Source organism: Peromyscus maniculatus, chromosome 7, assembly GCF_049852395.1.
Source record: "Peromyscus maniculatus bairdii isolate BWxNUB_F1_BW_parent chromosome 7, HU_Pman_BW_mat_3.1, whole genome shotgun sequence".
Taxonomy (NCBI): Eukaryota; Metazoa; Chordata; class Mammalia; order Rodentia; family Cricetidae; genus Peromyscus; species Peromyscus maniculatus.
The window spans coordinates 72,640,728-72,654,688 of NC_134858.1; the positions used below are offsets into that span (position 1 = coordinate 72,640,728).

Below are 13,961 nucleotides of genomic sequence, written 5' to 3' on the forward strand. Positions count from 1 at the left end.
TGTGTGTATAACCCTTAAGACAGAGACTGCTGTTGCTGTCATCTCTATGTTATAGTTGTCTGAAGTAAAGGCTAAGGCAAATATGGTAGTTGGATTAGAACTTATAATTCCAATATGATATAATATACCAATGTAATATAATATAGTATAATATAGCTCTAACATCATACTCTGTCATACTAAAAATTTCAGTACTCTTTCCTTTGCAAATTGTTCACATTAAGTTTTTATGATTCCATAATCATAAAAGAAAAATGAAAAAATTGAGTGAGTTTTAATCTATATAAAATATACTATTTTCTATTTTGTTTCTGTCTTCTTTTTTTTGAGACAGAATTTCATGTTGTTGTCCTTACTGGCCTGAAATTCACTATGTAGCCCAACATGACCTTAACCTTAATCCATCCTCCTTCCTCAGTTTCTCAAGAACTCGGGTTACTTGAATACACCACTACACCTAGCTTTCTAAACATCACAGCCATGAGCAATGGGTGTTTTTTGTTTGTTTTTTTGTTTTGAAAGTACTACATTATGTCATAGTAGTTTCTCAAAAGGAAGGTTTAGAAATCTGTCAGTACAGAGGCTAATCTGTCTTGTACAGGGGTGGGCTGAGATAAATGTTTTCCTGCCCAGAGACATTTCCTTTAGGCTCTCTGGAGGCTTAGATCGCCTCTGCTTCCCGTCACCCACAGCCTTTTTATTCTCTTTCCCTACCTTTAAGTTTATCACTAGATCATTTACATTGCTCTTTTACTAGGGAGTGCTGTTGATATAGGTTTGCAGAACTTACACTATTGCCACATCACAGCTACTCTGGAAATAGCTCTACATGGTGTACACCTAAATCCAGATGTCATTTCAGCTCGAAACCCAAGTAGATTATATGTTGTTTACTACTGACAATGAAACCCAGGGCCAGGGAGATGGCTTAGTTGGTAAAGTGCTTGTCATATAAACACAAGGACCCAAGTTCAGGTCTCCAGCATGGACATAAAAAGCTAGACCATTAGTACATGCCTGTAATCCTAGCTCTAGGGAGGCAAAGACAGGCAGATCCCCGAAGTTTGCTGGCTGTTTAGTTTCGATGAATTGGTGAGCTCCAAGTTCAGCTACAGACCATGTCTCTAAGCAAAAAAGTGGAAAGCAATAGAGGAAGATACCTAACATCGACTCTTGACTTCCATACTTCCACATACATGCACATACATGTGCACCTATACACACATATATAATTCAAGTCTAGCTGAGCATGATGGTGCACACCTGTAGTTCTGGTGGCTTGGTTGGCACAGCAGGAGGATCATAAATTTAAGGCCTGCCTTATTTACATAGCAAGTTAAGCCTTCTTAGTGAGACCCTGTTTCCAACTGAAAAAAGGGTTTGGGAACTAAGGATGCAGGTCAGTGATAGTGTTTACTTAGCATTGGTTCAGTCTTCAGTACTGCCATTACTGGAAAGAAAGATGGAAGGGAGGGAGGGAGGGAGGGAGGGAGGGAGGGAGGGAGGGAGGGAGGGGAGAGGATCTAGAGATGGTTTTACATAAAATGAGAATATAAGTACAGGTCAGAGAAGAGATTTAGTTTGGCCTATATCAATGTCTCCCTCAGCCAATTGGATCTAGCTTGTCCTACATTATGATCTATTCATAAAACCCAACATTAGAACTTAAGACTATTTTTTTCTTCATTTCCTCTGTGGGGTGTGTGTGTGTGCGTGTGTGCGTGTGCGTGTGCGTGTGCGTGTGCGTGTGCGTGTGTGTGTGTGTGTGTGTGTGTGTGTGTGTTGGGTGTCAGGGGAAGCTCATGCCATGTGGCAGTCAGGACAATTTGCAGGAATCATTTCTCTCATTCTACCACATGGGTCCCAGGGATTGAATTGATATCCTGGGGCTTAGTGGCAAGCACTCTACCTGCTGTACCGTCTTCACAGCCCAGGACTCATAGTTTCTTTCCTTTTATTTTTTCTTAGTACTTCTTTTTTTTTCTTTATTAAGAAATTTTTTATTCATTTTACTTAACAACCACAGATCCCCCTCTCATCCCTCCTCCCCCTCCTCCCCAGCCTTCCCCCTACCAGCTCAACCCCCCCTCCTCCCCGCAAAAGGTAAGGCCTCCCATAGGGAGTCAGCAAAGCCTGGTACATTCAGTTGAGGCAGGTCCAAGCCCCTCCCACCTGCTTCAAGGCTGTGCAACATGTTCCACCATAGGTAATGGGCTCCAAAAAGCCAGCTCATGCACAGGGATAGATCCTGATTCCACTGCCAGGGGCCCCTTAAACAGGCCAAGCTGCACAACTGTCTCACTTATACAGAGGGTCTATACCAGTCCCATGCAAGCTCCACAGCTGTTGGTCTAAAGTTCATGAGTTCCCGCTAGCTTGGATAACAACCGAGACAACTGTACTTATATTTTAAAGGGCAATTCCTTCTTGGAGAGTCCAAGCAGACATTGCATGCTGATTCACTGTAGTGTTAGTAGGATTCATGCATATTAATATATATTGTACTTTTTCTCAAAATTACCTGTCTGGCTTAGATCCAGAGAACAACTAGTTGAGGCTATAGTCTTAGGACTTTGTGGTGATTATCACAGATTTTCATGATATTGAGGCTACTTGAGCCAAGAGTATTGCTAGCCAAATACCATTTCCGTTAATCTTCATAAAATAATGGGTGCAAAATTTCAAATAACAATGTTTTCTTCAACTTTTAAAATAAGCATCAAAATTTTTCAAAGAAAATTGTAGATATACAGTCTATAAGTCACCTGTGGCTTAAGGCCACATGCTTATTTCTTACCTCCCCACTAGAATGGTTCTTGAAGGGTATCTGGGAAGTTACCAAGGCTTTGCAGATGATGAAACCACAATGAAAGATTTAGATTGCAAATGCTACCATAGAGAGATGACTGTGCTGTCGAATTACCATCCTAGAACTTTGAAAATAGACATTATATGTAAATTTTTACCCCAAATTACATTTACTATATAAAGCAAAGCCAGGTTTTAATTTTAGTTATTTTTTTTCAGAGCATATTATTTATGCTTTGGGAACGGTAGCAGTACTGGGGCTAACCTACTTTTCTAATTTTAAAAGTAAGTGTCATGGCAGGCATGTTATATACCTGTAATCACAATACTCAGCAGGCCTAAGCAGGAGGACTGTGAGGTCAAGGCCAAGCTAGACTATGTAATAAAATGCTGTCTCAAACAAACTAACAAACAAAATGCAAATTTCATATAGCCCAGAGTCTTTTTTTTTATTGTTTTGTTTTGTTTTTGAAACAGAGTTCCAGGTCTTACTATATAGCTAAGATCGACCTTGAATTTCTGACCCTCCTTTCTCCTTCCAGTGCTGGATTGTAGACATGCACCACTATACCTTGCTTAAGATGCCTTTTCAATAAATTAATTATAAGTAAAGTTGTAATATGGCATGTTATATATATGATTGTTAGGTGATTGATTTTTGCTAGCTTAAATTTTTTCCTTTTTGTCTTCTAGTTTGCCAGGGTTTGGATACCTGATCCTGAGGAAGTATGGAAGTCAGCAGAGTTGCTGAAAGATTATAAGCCTGGAGATAAAGTGCTTCTGCTTCACCTTGAGGAAGGGCAGGTACGGACTTTACCTTCATTTTGTGTTTAGCCTGAAGATCTGGAGGGTAGAAGAGAAAAATCTTACTATAATTCGCTTAATCCCTGTACTGTAAATGTTGGATTACTCTAATATTGTTATTTACTATTTTGATAAAAATGATACTTTTTCTGTACTCTACATAGAGGACAGTGAAAACAAGACATGCTTTAAAACAGCATCATTTTAGCTTCTACATTTATCAAATTTGATTATCAAATTTGCCTTAATATCTAATTTTAATACTAAAGATATGACTGTGCATATCTTTATATTATGTTTAGGACAGCATTGCACTTATTTCATATTAACTAAGTGCCAGTCTAAGATTTGGTATTTTGGAAATAGTTACTAAGGAGCTGTTGTATATGAAGCATTTTGCTAGTCACCAGAAGGCCTTACAAGCAGCCGTGCCTCTGACTGGCTGCATTCTGAGTGAGTGAACTCATCTTGGTTCCAAAGCATTTGACAGGATATGTCACACTTTTTCATAAACAGAACTTTATGACATTCATTTTCTTTAAAGAATTTATAGTGCCAGTGTTGAGTGCTCAGCCCTATATGGGGATCTATATTACCCTGTCCAAGGCTCAAAGAACATTACAGAAGAGAAGAGAGAAAGAATGTAAGAGCTGGAGGATGTTAGGATAGGGTTTCTATGAAATGCTGTTTTCCTGACATGACATGGCTCTTGCACCTTGAACTCATAGCAGCGACTGCTTGCACAGGACTAGGTCTAGAAACATTACAGCATGATGGAAAAAGATTTTATAAGGCCCCACCCCCTCCCTGAAGAGTTACAGATAGTAAATGGTATCTAGGGATGGGGAGTCATATTCCTCAGTGGTCTAGCCCAAGGAATATGCTAAGTTGCTCTTCCTCGAGTTAATAACCCCAAACCCATGGGGTGGATATTTAGAAAGGTATGTGTTTTCATTCAACAAATGCATATTAAGGTAACTGCTATTAGCTATTATAACTATGCTAAGAACTATCAAAAGGCATGGTTTTTGACATCATTTCCAGATAAGAGATGAGCACACTTGCAATAGTATGGCACAAGATATAATACAAACAAAATAAAAAATAGGTCAGAGGAATGTATGATCAGAGGGAGCTAGTGAGTCAGGTAAACACTAAATGAAGGATGTGCACAGGTGACATTTCATTTCAGGCACCCTGGAAAGCGTGGCCATTGACTGGGAAGACATACATAGTCACCCTGGAAAGCATGACCATTGACTGGGAAGACATACATAGTCACCCTGGAAAGCATGGCTGTAACTAGAGTTTTCCCGCCTTGCCCACAGTCAGGACAAATCTTTGTCACCCGCCAGTCCCACAGCCGCTCAGACCCAACCAAATAAACACAGAGACTTATATTGCTTACAAACTGTATGGCTGTGGCAGGCTTCTTGCTAACTGTTCTTATAGCTTAAATTAATCCATTTCTATAAATCTCTACCTTGCCATGTGGCTCGTGGCTTACCGGCATCTTCACATGCTTCTTGTCATGGTGGTGGCTGGCAGTGACTCTCTGTGCCTTCCTGTTCCTTCAATTCTCCTCTCTATTAGTCCCGCCTATACTTCCTGCCTGGCCACTGGCCAATCAGTGTTTTATTTATTGACCAATCAGAGCAATTTAACATACAGACCATCCCACAGCACATGGCCATTGACTGGGAAGACATACATAGTCACCCTGAAAAGCGTGGCCATTGACTGGAAAGACATACATAGTAGAGAACAAGCTGTGTTGTTAGGATGTAAAATGAGGGTGGCATGCAAACCAAAACCAAATGGACTGGACAGTGCGAGTGTAATTCCTACCTGATAATTGTTCTTTTTATGTATAGTTCACTATGTTAGAGTTAAACCCTCTCCTTTTTATTTAGATAAAAAGGGGGAACTGTTGTAGAATATTTATTTATGCCGTATAATGATGTGTCAGTGTGCTTGGTTTAATAAAGAGCTAATGGCAGCCGGGCAGTGGTGGCCTTTAATCCCAGCACTCGGGAGGCAGAGCCAGGCGGATTGCTGTGAGTTCAAGGCCAGCCTGGTCTACAGAGTGAGATCCAGGACAGACACCCAAAGCTACACAGAGAAACCCTGTCTTGAAAAAAACAAAAAAACCAAAAAACAAAAACAAAACAAAAAAAAAAAAAAAAAAAAAAAAAGCTAATGGCCAATAGCTGGGCAGGAGAGACTAGGTAGGACTTCCAGGCAAAGAGAGGAACTCAGGCAGGGGGATCCCAGTGAGACAATGAAGAAGTAGACATACGGTACAGAGGAGAGGTAACTGAGCCACGTGGCGGAATAAAGATTAATAAAAACAAGTTAATTTAAGAGCTAGTTGGGGAAAAGCCCAAGCTAAGGCCAAGCTTTCATAATTAATAGTAAAAAAAGAAATACCACAGGGTACTTGGTATTTTTGATAAAACTCTTGTACTTCACTAGTGTATGGGGAGCAATTACAGTGTTTTAAAATACAAATAGTGTAGTTTGTGTTTCAGAGAAGGCACCATGAACATGGATTTCAGGAAAACATAGCTGAGACAAGGAGACTTGGTAGAGAATTAGACCAAATTAAGAAAGCCCTGAATGTCAAACTACAGAATTATAACATCTAACATTTATTACTCATCTGCTTTGTAGTATTAGACACTCTGTTCAGCCTGCTGGGCTATATATTCTAATGTCAGTTCATAGCTCTATGGGTTGTTAGGTGATATTGTTACTGTTTGCCAAATAAGGAAACTAGGATTCAGAGGCATCAGATAGATTTGCCTGAAGTCAATGTAATTAACAAAAGCAAGGCATCAGCCTGGTATATAGTCAAACACACTGTAGTCCCGGCACTTGGGAAGTACAGTGGAGAATCAGAAGTTTGTGAGTTATCCTGAACTACTTAGGGCCAGCCTAGGATACATGAGATCCTGTGTTTCAAAAACAAAAACAAGCTGGGCAGTGGTGGCACACGCCTTTAATCCCAGCACTCAGGAGGCAGAGCCAGGTGGATTGCTGTGAGTTCGAGGCCAGCCTGGTCTACAGAGCGAGATCCAGGACAGGCACCAAAACTACACAGAGAAACCAAAACCAAACAAAAAGAGAAGAAAAAGAGGAGGAGGAAGTGGAGGAGGAGTAATTCTTAAAACAGGGAATAAGTAAATAAAAATAGCCAAAGTCTCCCTACAAATAACCAATGTCTTTTTTAGGAAATACAGTATTTTAGGTCCTAGAATACAATAGGAAAAAACATGGTCTTTGCAATATTAGAAATGCATATTTATTTGATAATGTCTAGTCATTTCAGAGAAGCAGATTGTATCCATTCCAAGAGGAAAGTTTCATAAATATGTTATAGATGACCCTGGCCTTGTTAGTGTCTTTTCTAATATCCAGTTCCATTTTCTTCCCACATTGATCAAACAACTGCCCCATCCTCCCATGAAGACGGAGAAGAACATTCTGGGATGTCCTTCTGCTGTTCTGGAGTCATATGATGAATTGTGTTATCAAACCATGATGATCACGAGCATTTCTAAAACCCCACACCCTCCAGGGCTTTCTATCAGCCCATATTTTCACACTATTTAGACATAAGCAGAAAAGGTAAATGAGGTTCCTGACCCCAAACATTGCATTGTAGGTGAGCAGGCAAGCAGAATGTAGTGAGGGGAATTTAGAGGACCCGGACTGGAACAGTGAGGAAACAGTTGTAGACTGGCAGTCAACACAGTGAGCAGTCAGCCCCAGAAAAGGACAACACACAGAGGGGAAAGGTACAAAGCGTCATGCCTTTCCTGTGTGTGCCTTTCCTGTGTTGTACTCCGTTCATACCTGATGGAACATTTGACCTCTGTACATCTTCGGTAGTGACAAACCAGCAGGTTCCATTATAACTGAACTTACCTTTCCCCCTTGTCATCTGTCCTATGCTATTTATCCTTAATATATAGTAGAGTGGCAGCTTCCGTAATTGGCGTTGTCAAAAAGTCCCATATGCCTATGATTTTATAATGCAGAGTACTTCTTAAACTTATTTTGACATTTAGTGTACATATTCACGTATGTAGGCACATATACATTCCTGCCATGATGTGTGCATATGGCAGTCCAAGGACAACTTCAGGAGTTGCTTTCCTTTCACTATGTGGGGATCAAACTCAGGTCATCAGGTTAACTGCAAAAACCTTTACCTACTGAGCCATCTTACCAGCCCACATGGTACTTCTTAATGTTTGGGTCCAGGAACCTCATTAACATCTAATGAAAAGTATGCATTATTGTTCCCAAATATGTACACACAATGTGACACATAATTTCAGAGGATTCTTGGGGCTCTTAGGGGGTTGTAGAGCGTGCCAAGCATTGCTTCTTTAATTTTTGCCACAACTTTTTGAGATATTTTTGTTAAACCATCTTACAAATGAAAGCTTTAGTTTAAATAGTGCACACAAAGCACACAAATGGAAGTTAAGGGTTTGAACCTAGGTCAGTCTGACTCCAGAGCTGAGCTCTTGACCTCATTTATACTGTCTATCTCTCCCCATACGTGGAGTGAAGAGGGAGATGAGAACTCATCTAATGGTTAAAGTTTTGGGGTTAAAATCTCTAGGCTCTGACTTCTTTAACTATATTAACAAAAAATTATTACAGTGGGTCTGGAGAGATGGCTCAGTGTTAAAAGTATGTATTGCTCTTCCAGAGGACCAGAGATTGGTTTCCTGCACCTGCATTGGGCAGCTCATGCCTGTAATTCCAATTCCAGGAAATCAAATGTCCTCTCTAGACTCTGGACAGCTGCATCATGTACACACATACATCCTTATACACTACACACAAGTGCATAATTAAACATGAAAATAAAACCTTAAATTATTTATGCATATTTATGTCTGATGAAAAAGCCACTCTTTATTGTTTGCTATTTTTACCAGTTTTTTTGATAATGGAAAAATGACAGGAAACAAATACATACAAAAGCCAAGAGGCAAATCAGAAAAAGGAAATCATCAAGTGCATAGGTCTGTTTCATGTTCATCTTTATTGACATAGCTGTTGCATCCTCTGTCCTCAGGATTTGGAATACCGTCTAGATCCAAAGACCAAGGAGCTGCCTCACTTGCGGAACCCTGACATACTTGTGGGTGAAAATGATCTCACAGCCCTCAGCTATCTTCATGAGCCTGCTGTGCTCCATAATCTCCGAGTTCGCTTCATCGATTCCAAACTCATTTATACATACTGTGGTAAGTGCTTCGCTGATGAGCCGCAAGCTTTCCTTTGGAGGATGGAGTGACGGGAGTGCACGCAGGGAAAACCAGCTTGGTTGAATTTTTTATACATACAAAAATCTCTTCAAAGTTACCAGAAAGGTAACCAGTATTCATTAGCTAGTTACATTTCATGCCAAATAAAGTTATTTGTGAATTTACACGATTTCACTCAACATAAAAAGAACAGGTCCATCTTTGGGACCCTCCCCTCCCAGTCACGTCAGAATCAGTGCTGAAGTCACCTGTTCTTTCCTCTTATGAAAACCCACTCCATGAAGGGTAGATGTCCCCAGACTGGCATTTGGTGCAGGTGCAGGGTCAGCGCGCCTTTAGCCTCACCTAGACACCAGGACGGACACATTGTGGTGAGCCTGTCTCCTTCCCGCAGTATCAGCTGTCAGCAGCCCAGCTCATGACAGTTTTCTCAGAAGTGAAGCTTGAACATGTGTGCACGGCCTCAGTTCTTCTCCCGGCCCATCTGTCTTTGTTTTTCTCCCCTCTACTTTGTTCGTATTTATTTCCTCCCACTTCTCTGGCTCTTCTCCCTCGTGACCATCCCTCTATCTTACTAATCATGCTTCTTCAGAGGTCCAGATCTGGTGTTCATTCATTCCCATGTGTTCGTTGGCTTGCTGATCCATGTCATGTTTATCTTGTCTTCACTGTTATCTGTTTAAGCAGGCACAGCCATTTTTCCTTTCAGGAGAATTTATGTCTCATATATTCTTAATGATAACCTTTCTTTGTCCCTATTTAAATATTTTCCTTATTTTTCTTCAATTTATATTTTTAGACTTGTTTTATTTTATGTGTAGGAGTGTTTTGTCTGCATGTATGTATGTATACCACATGTGTAGTGTATCAGGTGCCTGTGGAGGTCCGAAGAGAGTATTAGGTACCCTGGAACTGGAGTTATGGATGGTATTGAACCACCATGTAGTGCTGGGAACCAAACCCAGGTCCTCTGCAATAGCAGTGCTCCAAACCACTGAGCTGTCTCTCCAGGCCCTCAATTTACTTTTTTGCACATATGTCATATTTTTCTGTCATTTTTTTTTTCTTTTGAGACTCATATAGCCCAGACTGTTTTGGTACTCATTATGTAGCTGAGGATAACCTTGAACTTCTGATCCTCAACCTATCTCCACTTTCTATGACATTTAATGTTCTTCAGAAGCATGTGTTTTGTGGTGTGGAAAAATGCTCATGTAGAATCACAATTATATATATATATATATATATATATATATATATATATATATATATATAGTTTATTTCTGTTTTCACTGTATGACTACCAGTTTGATGTCCTTCTAAAAGAAAACCCTTTGAATGAATCTCTCATTACTGCACTGGATAAATTTCTAGAAATGAGCTTTTAAAATTTTTATTTTATTGTTTGTATGTATAGGGAGTGTGTGTGTGTGTGTGTGTGTGTGTATACATGCATTTGGGTACTTGCAAAGTCTAGAAGAGGGTCTGATTGCTAGGAGTTGGAGTCACAGGCAGTTGTGAGCTGCCTGACAGGGGTGCTGGGAACTGAACTCAGGTCCTCTGCAAGAGCAGTGATCTTTACCCCTGAGCCATCTCTTCAGCCCCCAATTTGTTTTAACTAAGTATGAAGATATTTAAATTGCTTAAGACATTATTACTCCCCCCCCCCCCCCCCCCGCAATGGAGATAAATCCCAGAGCTTTCCAAATGATTGACAAGACCTCTGCTCTGAGCTCCATCCCTATCCAAGTCACGTTATTTTAAACAATCTAGTCCAGATTAGTTAGGACTATGTATAATAATTTAGAATGCCAAAGACTGTGGTGTATTTTGATCTTTGAGCAATTCATTAGTTTAATGTGAACTAAGTTGAAACAAGGTTTTGTGCTGCCTTACTTTACCAAGTTTGATGTGCCCATTGGGGTGTCATTGATTTCATTTTCTTTCTCCCCCTTCTCCCCCAGGAATAGTCCTAGTAGCTATAAATCCCTATGAACAGCTGCCTATTTATGGAGAAGACATTATTAATGCATACAGTGGCCAGAACATGGGTGACATGGATCCTCACATCTTTGCAGTAGCTGAAGAGGCTTATAAGCAAATGGCAAGGTTGGTAGAAACTTCTATCATCATTTCATGGCTCTTGTTAGATAAGGTAATTTATTCTTTGCTGTGTTAGGAAAATTTAAAAAGAATGAAGACTTGTAAATAGTTATTGCCTAAGTACCTTTGGCCAATTTTTCTCAGACTGTCTGGACTGTTTAATTAAATATTAACCTCTCCCATTTATAAACAGATCGTATAGCTTGTTTTTAAGTTGCCTTCAGAATCTCATCATGTTCCTGTGACAAAGCAAGGACAGGTGGTGTGTTGTAAGGTGAGAGCGTCAGAGTTTAGTAGTGACCTTAGTAAGAGGTGACTTCTCTAATGTCACTCAGCAAGGACCAGATAACTAAGAGACGTAGGAGCTGGCAAAGGAAATTATCTGTTTGTAGCAATTAAAAATATGTGTATGTATACAGAACATCTGCAAAATGTCTCCCATCACCCACAGAGCCCGAACCTTTGAGGGCAGAGACTGGGAAATAAAATAAATGACATGTTGTAATGTGAAAGGGTGGGTACATAAATAAGTTAACTAATTTCTTCTGCTTAGAAGGAGGAACTTGGTAAGATATGCCGTGGGAAACCTCCAAAGCAGTTTATAGTATAGAAAAGAAGCTAACATTATAGAGGCTTTTATTTTCGCTTTTGCAACCAATATACATTCTTGGGCCAAAGAATGACATAATTTTAGAATTATTTCAATGAAAGAGCCCATTGAAGTTTTAATAATAATAATAGTACATTTTAATAATAATAATAATAGCTAAAGTTAGCTGTATACTTTCAATTTACTAACAAAATTTATCTTCACAACTTTTTGAGTTTGGTGTTGTTATTAAATTTCATATTACATTAAAACTTCATTTTACAAGTGGTAAAACTGAGGCTCAGAGAAGTTGTATAATTTTTCTAAGGTCTCATCAATAGGAAGATCATCTTTCAAGTTCAGTTAGTCTGACACTAAAATATTAGCATATTGAATATAAACTTACTAAGTGAATTAACAATATATAATATGCTACATTATGCCTGATAAATACTATTAAATGGTAATGATTATCCAATGTTTAAAGCTTAACATTAAGAAAGTTCCATCTGTCAGTGCATCCTCCTCTAGGCTGGCAGTGACATCCAGTACTTGATTTTTCTAGTTCTAGAAGTGCAGTGCTGACCACTCAGTGCAGCCTGAGACCCCTGGGTCAGAGAGGAAGTCCCGTGGACTGCTAGACTCTAGCATTGATCTCTGAAGAATTTCATAATACTTCAAGAATTATACGACTTCTCAGAAATACTTTCTTTGACTCAGGGGATCAAAGCAAGAGTTTTGCATATGCTAAGCCTATCCTCAGCCCCAATGCTGTTCTTAGATCTGAAAGCATGGTTCTTTCCTCATTGTGGCAACCCTCAAATGTCAGTAGATTCAGCTTGCTTCCTGGCATTCTCCTCATCCCACGTGATATTCCCCATGAGTCAGTCAGTACAATTTCTTAACTGAAGGTTGTTGGTTGGTTTTTGTTTTTTTTTTTTTTGCCTAGTTTTCTCTTATAGTTTGAAAATATGCTTCAGTTAGTTAGAATATTTATCACTTATATTAATAAATCTGCACCCACAAAATCTAATACAGTCACCAAGCAGAGTATTTGCTTTGGCTTAGTCAGGAATCATTTTCTTACCTTTTTTTCCCTTACCAAATAAACATGCCATCTTTCCCAGATATGAATCTTGTGTTTCCCATCACCACTGTTCCTACAAACCCCTCACATCTTTAGGAAAGATACATTCATCATTATTGACAGAAATTTCATAATCACAATCCGAAAACCAACCACTGTCCTGGACATGATGTAGCAGCGAACTAGATAAAAGTCCCACCCCACAAACAAAGCCTGGAACAGAATAAAAGTAAATAGGGCTCAGGTTTGTCAGCTGTCACTAGGACGATTGATTATAGTGATATTAACCTTCCTGATCTGTGTCAGCATAAACTGGTGAGAACAAAGCTCTACTTAGGAACCATCATGAAGGAGGTAGGAGTGTCCATATTTACAACCTACACTCACAATGTTGCCGACAGCATTAGACTGAGAGAAACAGAGAAACAGCGAGTGGACAGCTCCTGCATCGGAGGGAAGCATAAGCAGGACTTCATTTTACTAGGTGTGCTCCTTTCTACACTCTGAAATCACATCAGAGTAGCTTTACAGTAGCAAACACAGCAAGCTGGGGTAGAAGTCAGGAGATGAGGTGGGAGCTGAGTGAGAAAGGACAGTTTAGTTGAGAATATTAATGAGGATGGTGAGAAGAAATAGGTTCTGGATATATTTTTAAGATGGAACTGGGGAAAAACTGGCCGATGCAGGGTAAGAGAGAAGCGGGAGTCAGGATGACAACAGGATTAGTTCTGAGAGCTGGAAAGTGAGCAGTTCCCTTTCTAGAGATGAAGAAGTTACAGGAGGAAGAGTGGGCCATGTGTACGTGGTAGGGGTGGGAGGCAGCATCGTAGTTTATTTCTTTATTGCATGTGTATGGGTATTTTACCTGCATGTATGTGTGTGCTCCATGCTGGTACAGTACATGAGGAGGCCAGAAAAGGGTCTGGTGGCATGTGCCTTTACCTGTACAGCCACCGTGATAGCCCTGTTATAGGTGTTTTACTTAGAATGATCAGGCCCCATCTCCATTCTAAACATGCTCCTTACAGGACAGTGCCCTTGTGACATACTGTCACACTCTTACTTTTAGTGGCCCTGCTAACTTCTAGAGGAGAAAAGGCGAATAGAGTTCAGTATCTGTTTTTCTTCTTGTATTCCTTTTCTCACATTCTTACTTGTCTTTTCTCATCTTAAAACTATTTATTTGGGTGTGGTGTGGTGTGTTATTGTGTGTGTGTGTGTGTGTGTGTGTGTGTGTGTTAGCATAGAGGAAAACTTACAGGAGTCAGTTCTCTCTCCA

The 13,961-nt window shown here is 39.8% G+C and overlaps 1 protein-coding gene across 4 annotated transcripts in view; it reads left to right on the plus strand.

The window, feature by feature from the left end:
- Positions 1–13,961, plus strand: part of Myo5a (myosin VA) — a 150,166-nt gene that overhangs the window by 39,779 nt on the left and 96,426 nt on the right. For all 4 annotated transcript variants that reach the window (XM_015992578.3, XM_015992581.3, XM_015992582.3 and 1 more), the window contains exons 2-4: positions 3,502–3,612; positions 8,711–8,882; positions 10,868–11,012. In XM_015992578.3, coding sequence (XP_015848064.1) covers positions 3,502–3,612; positions 8,711–8,882; positions 10,868–11,012 — 428 coding nt within the window. The remainder of the gene's footprint in view (positions 1–3,501; positions 3,613–8,710; positions 8,883–10,867; positions 11,013–13,961) is intronic.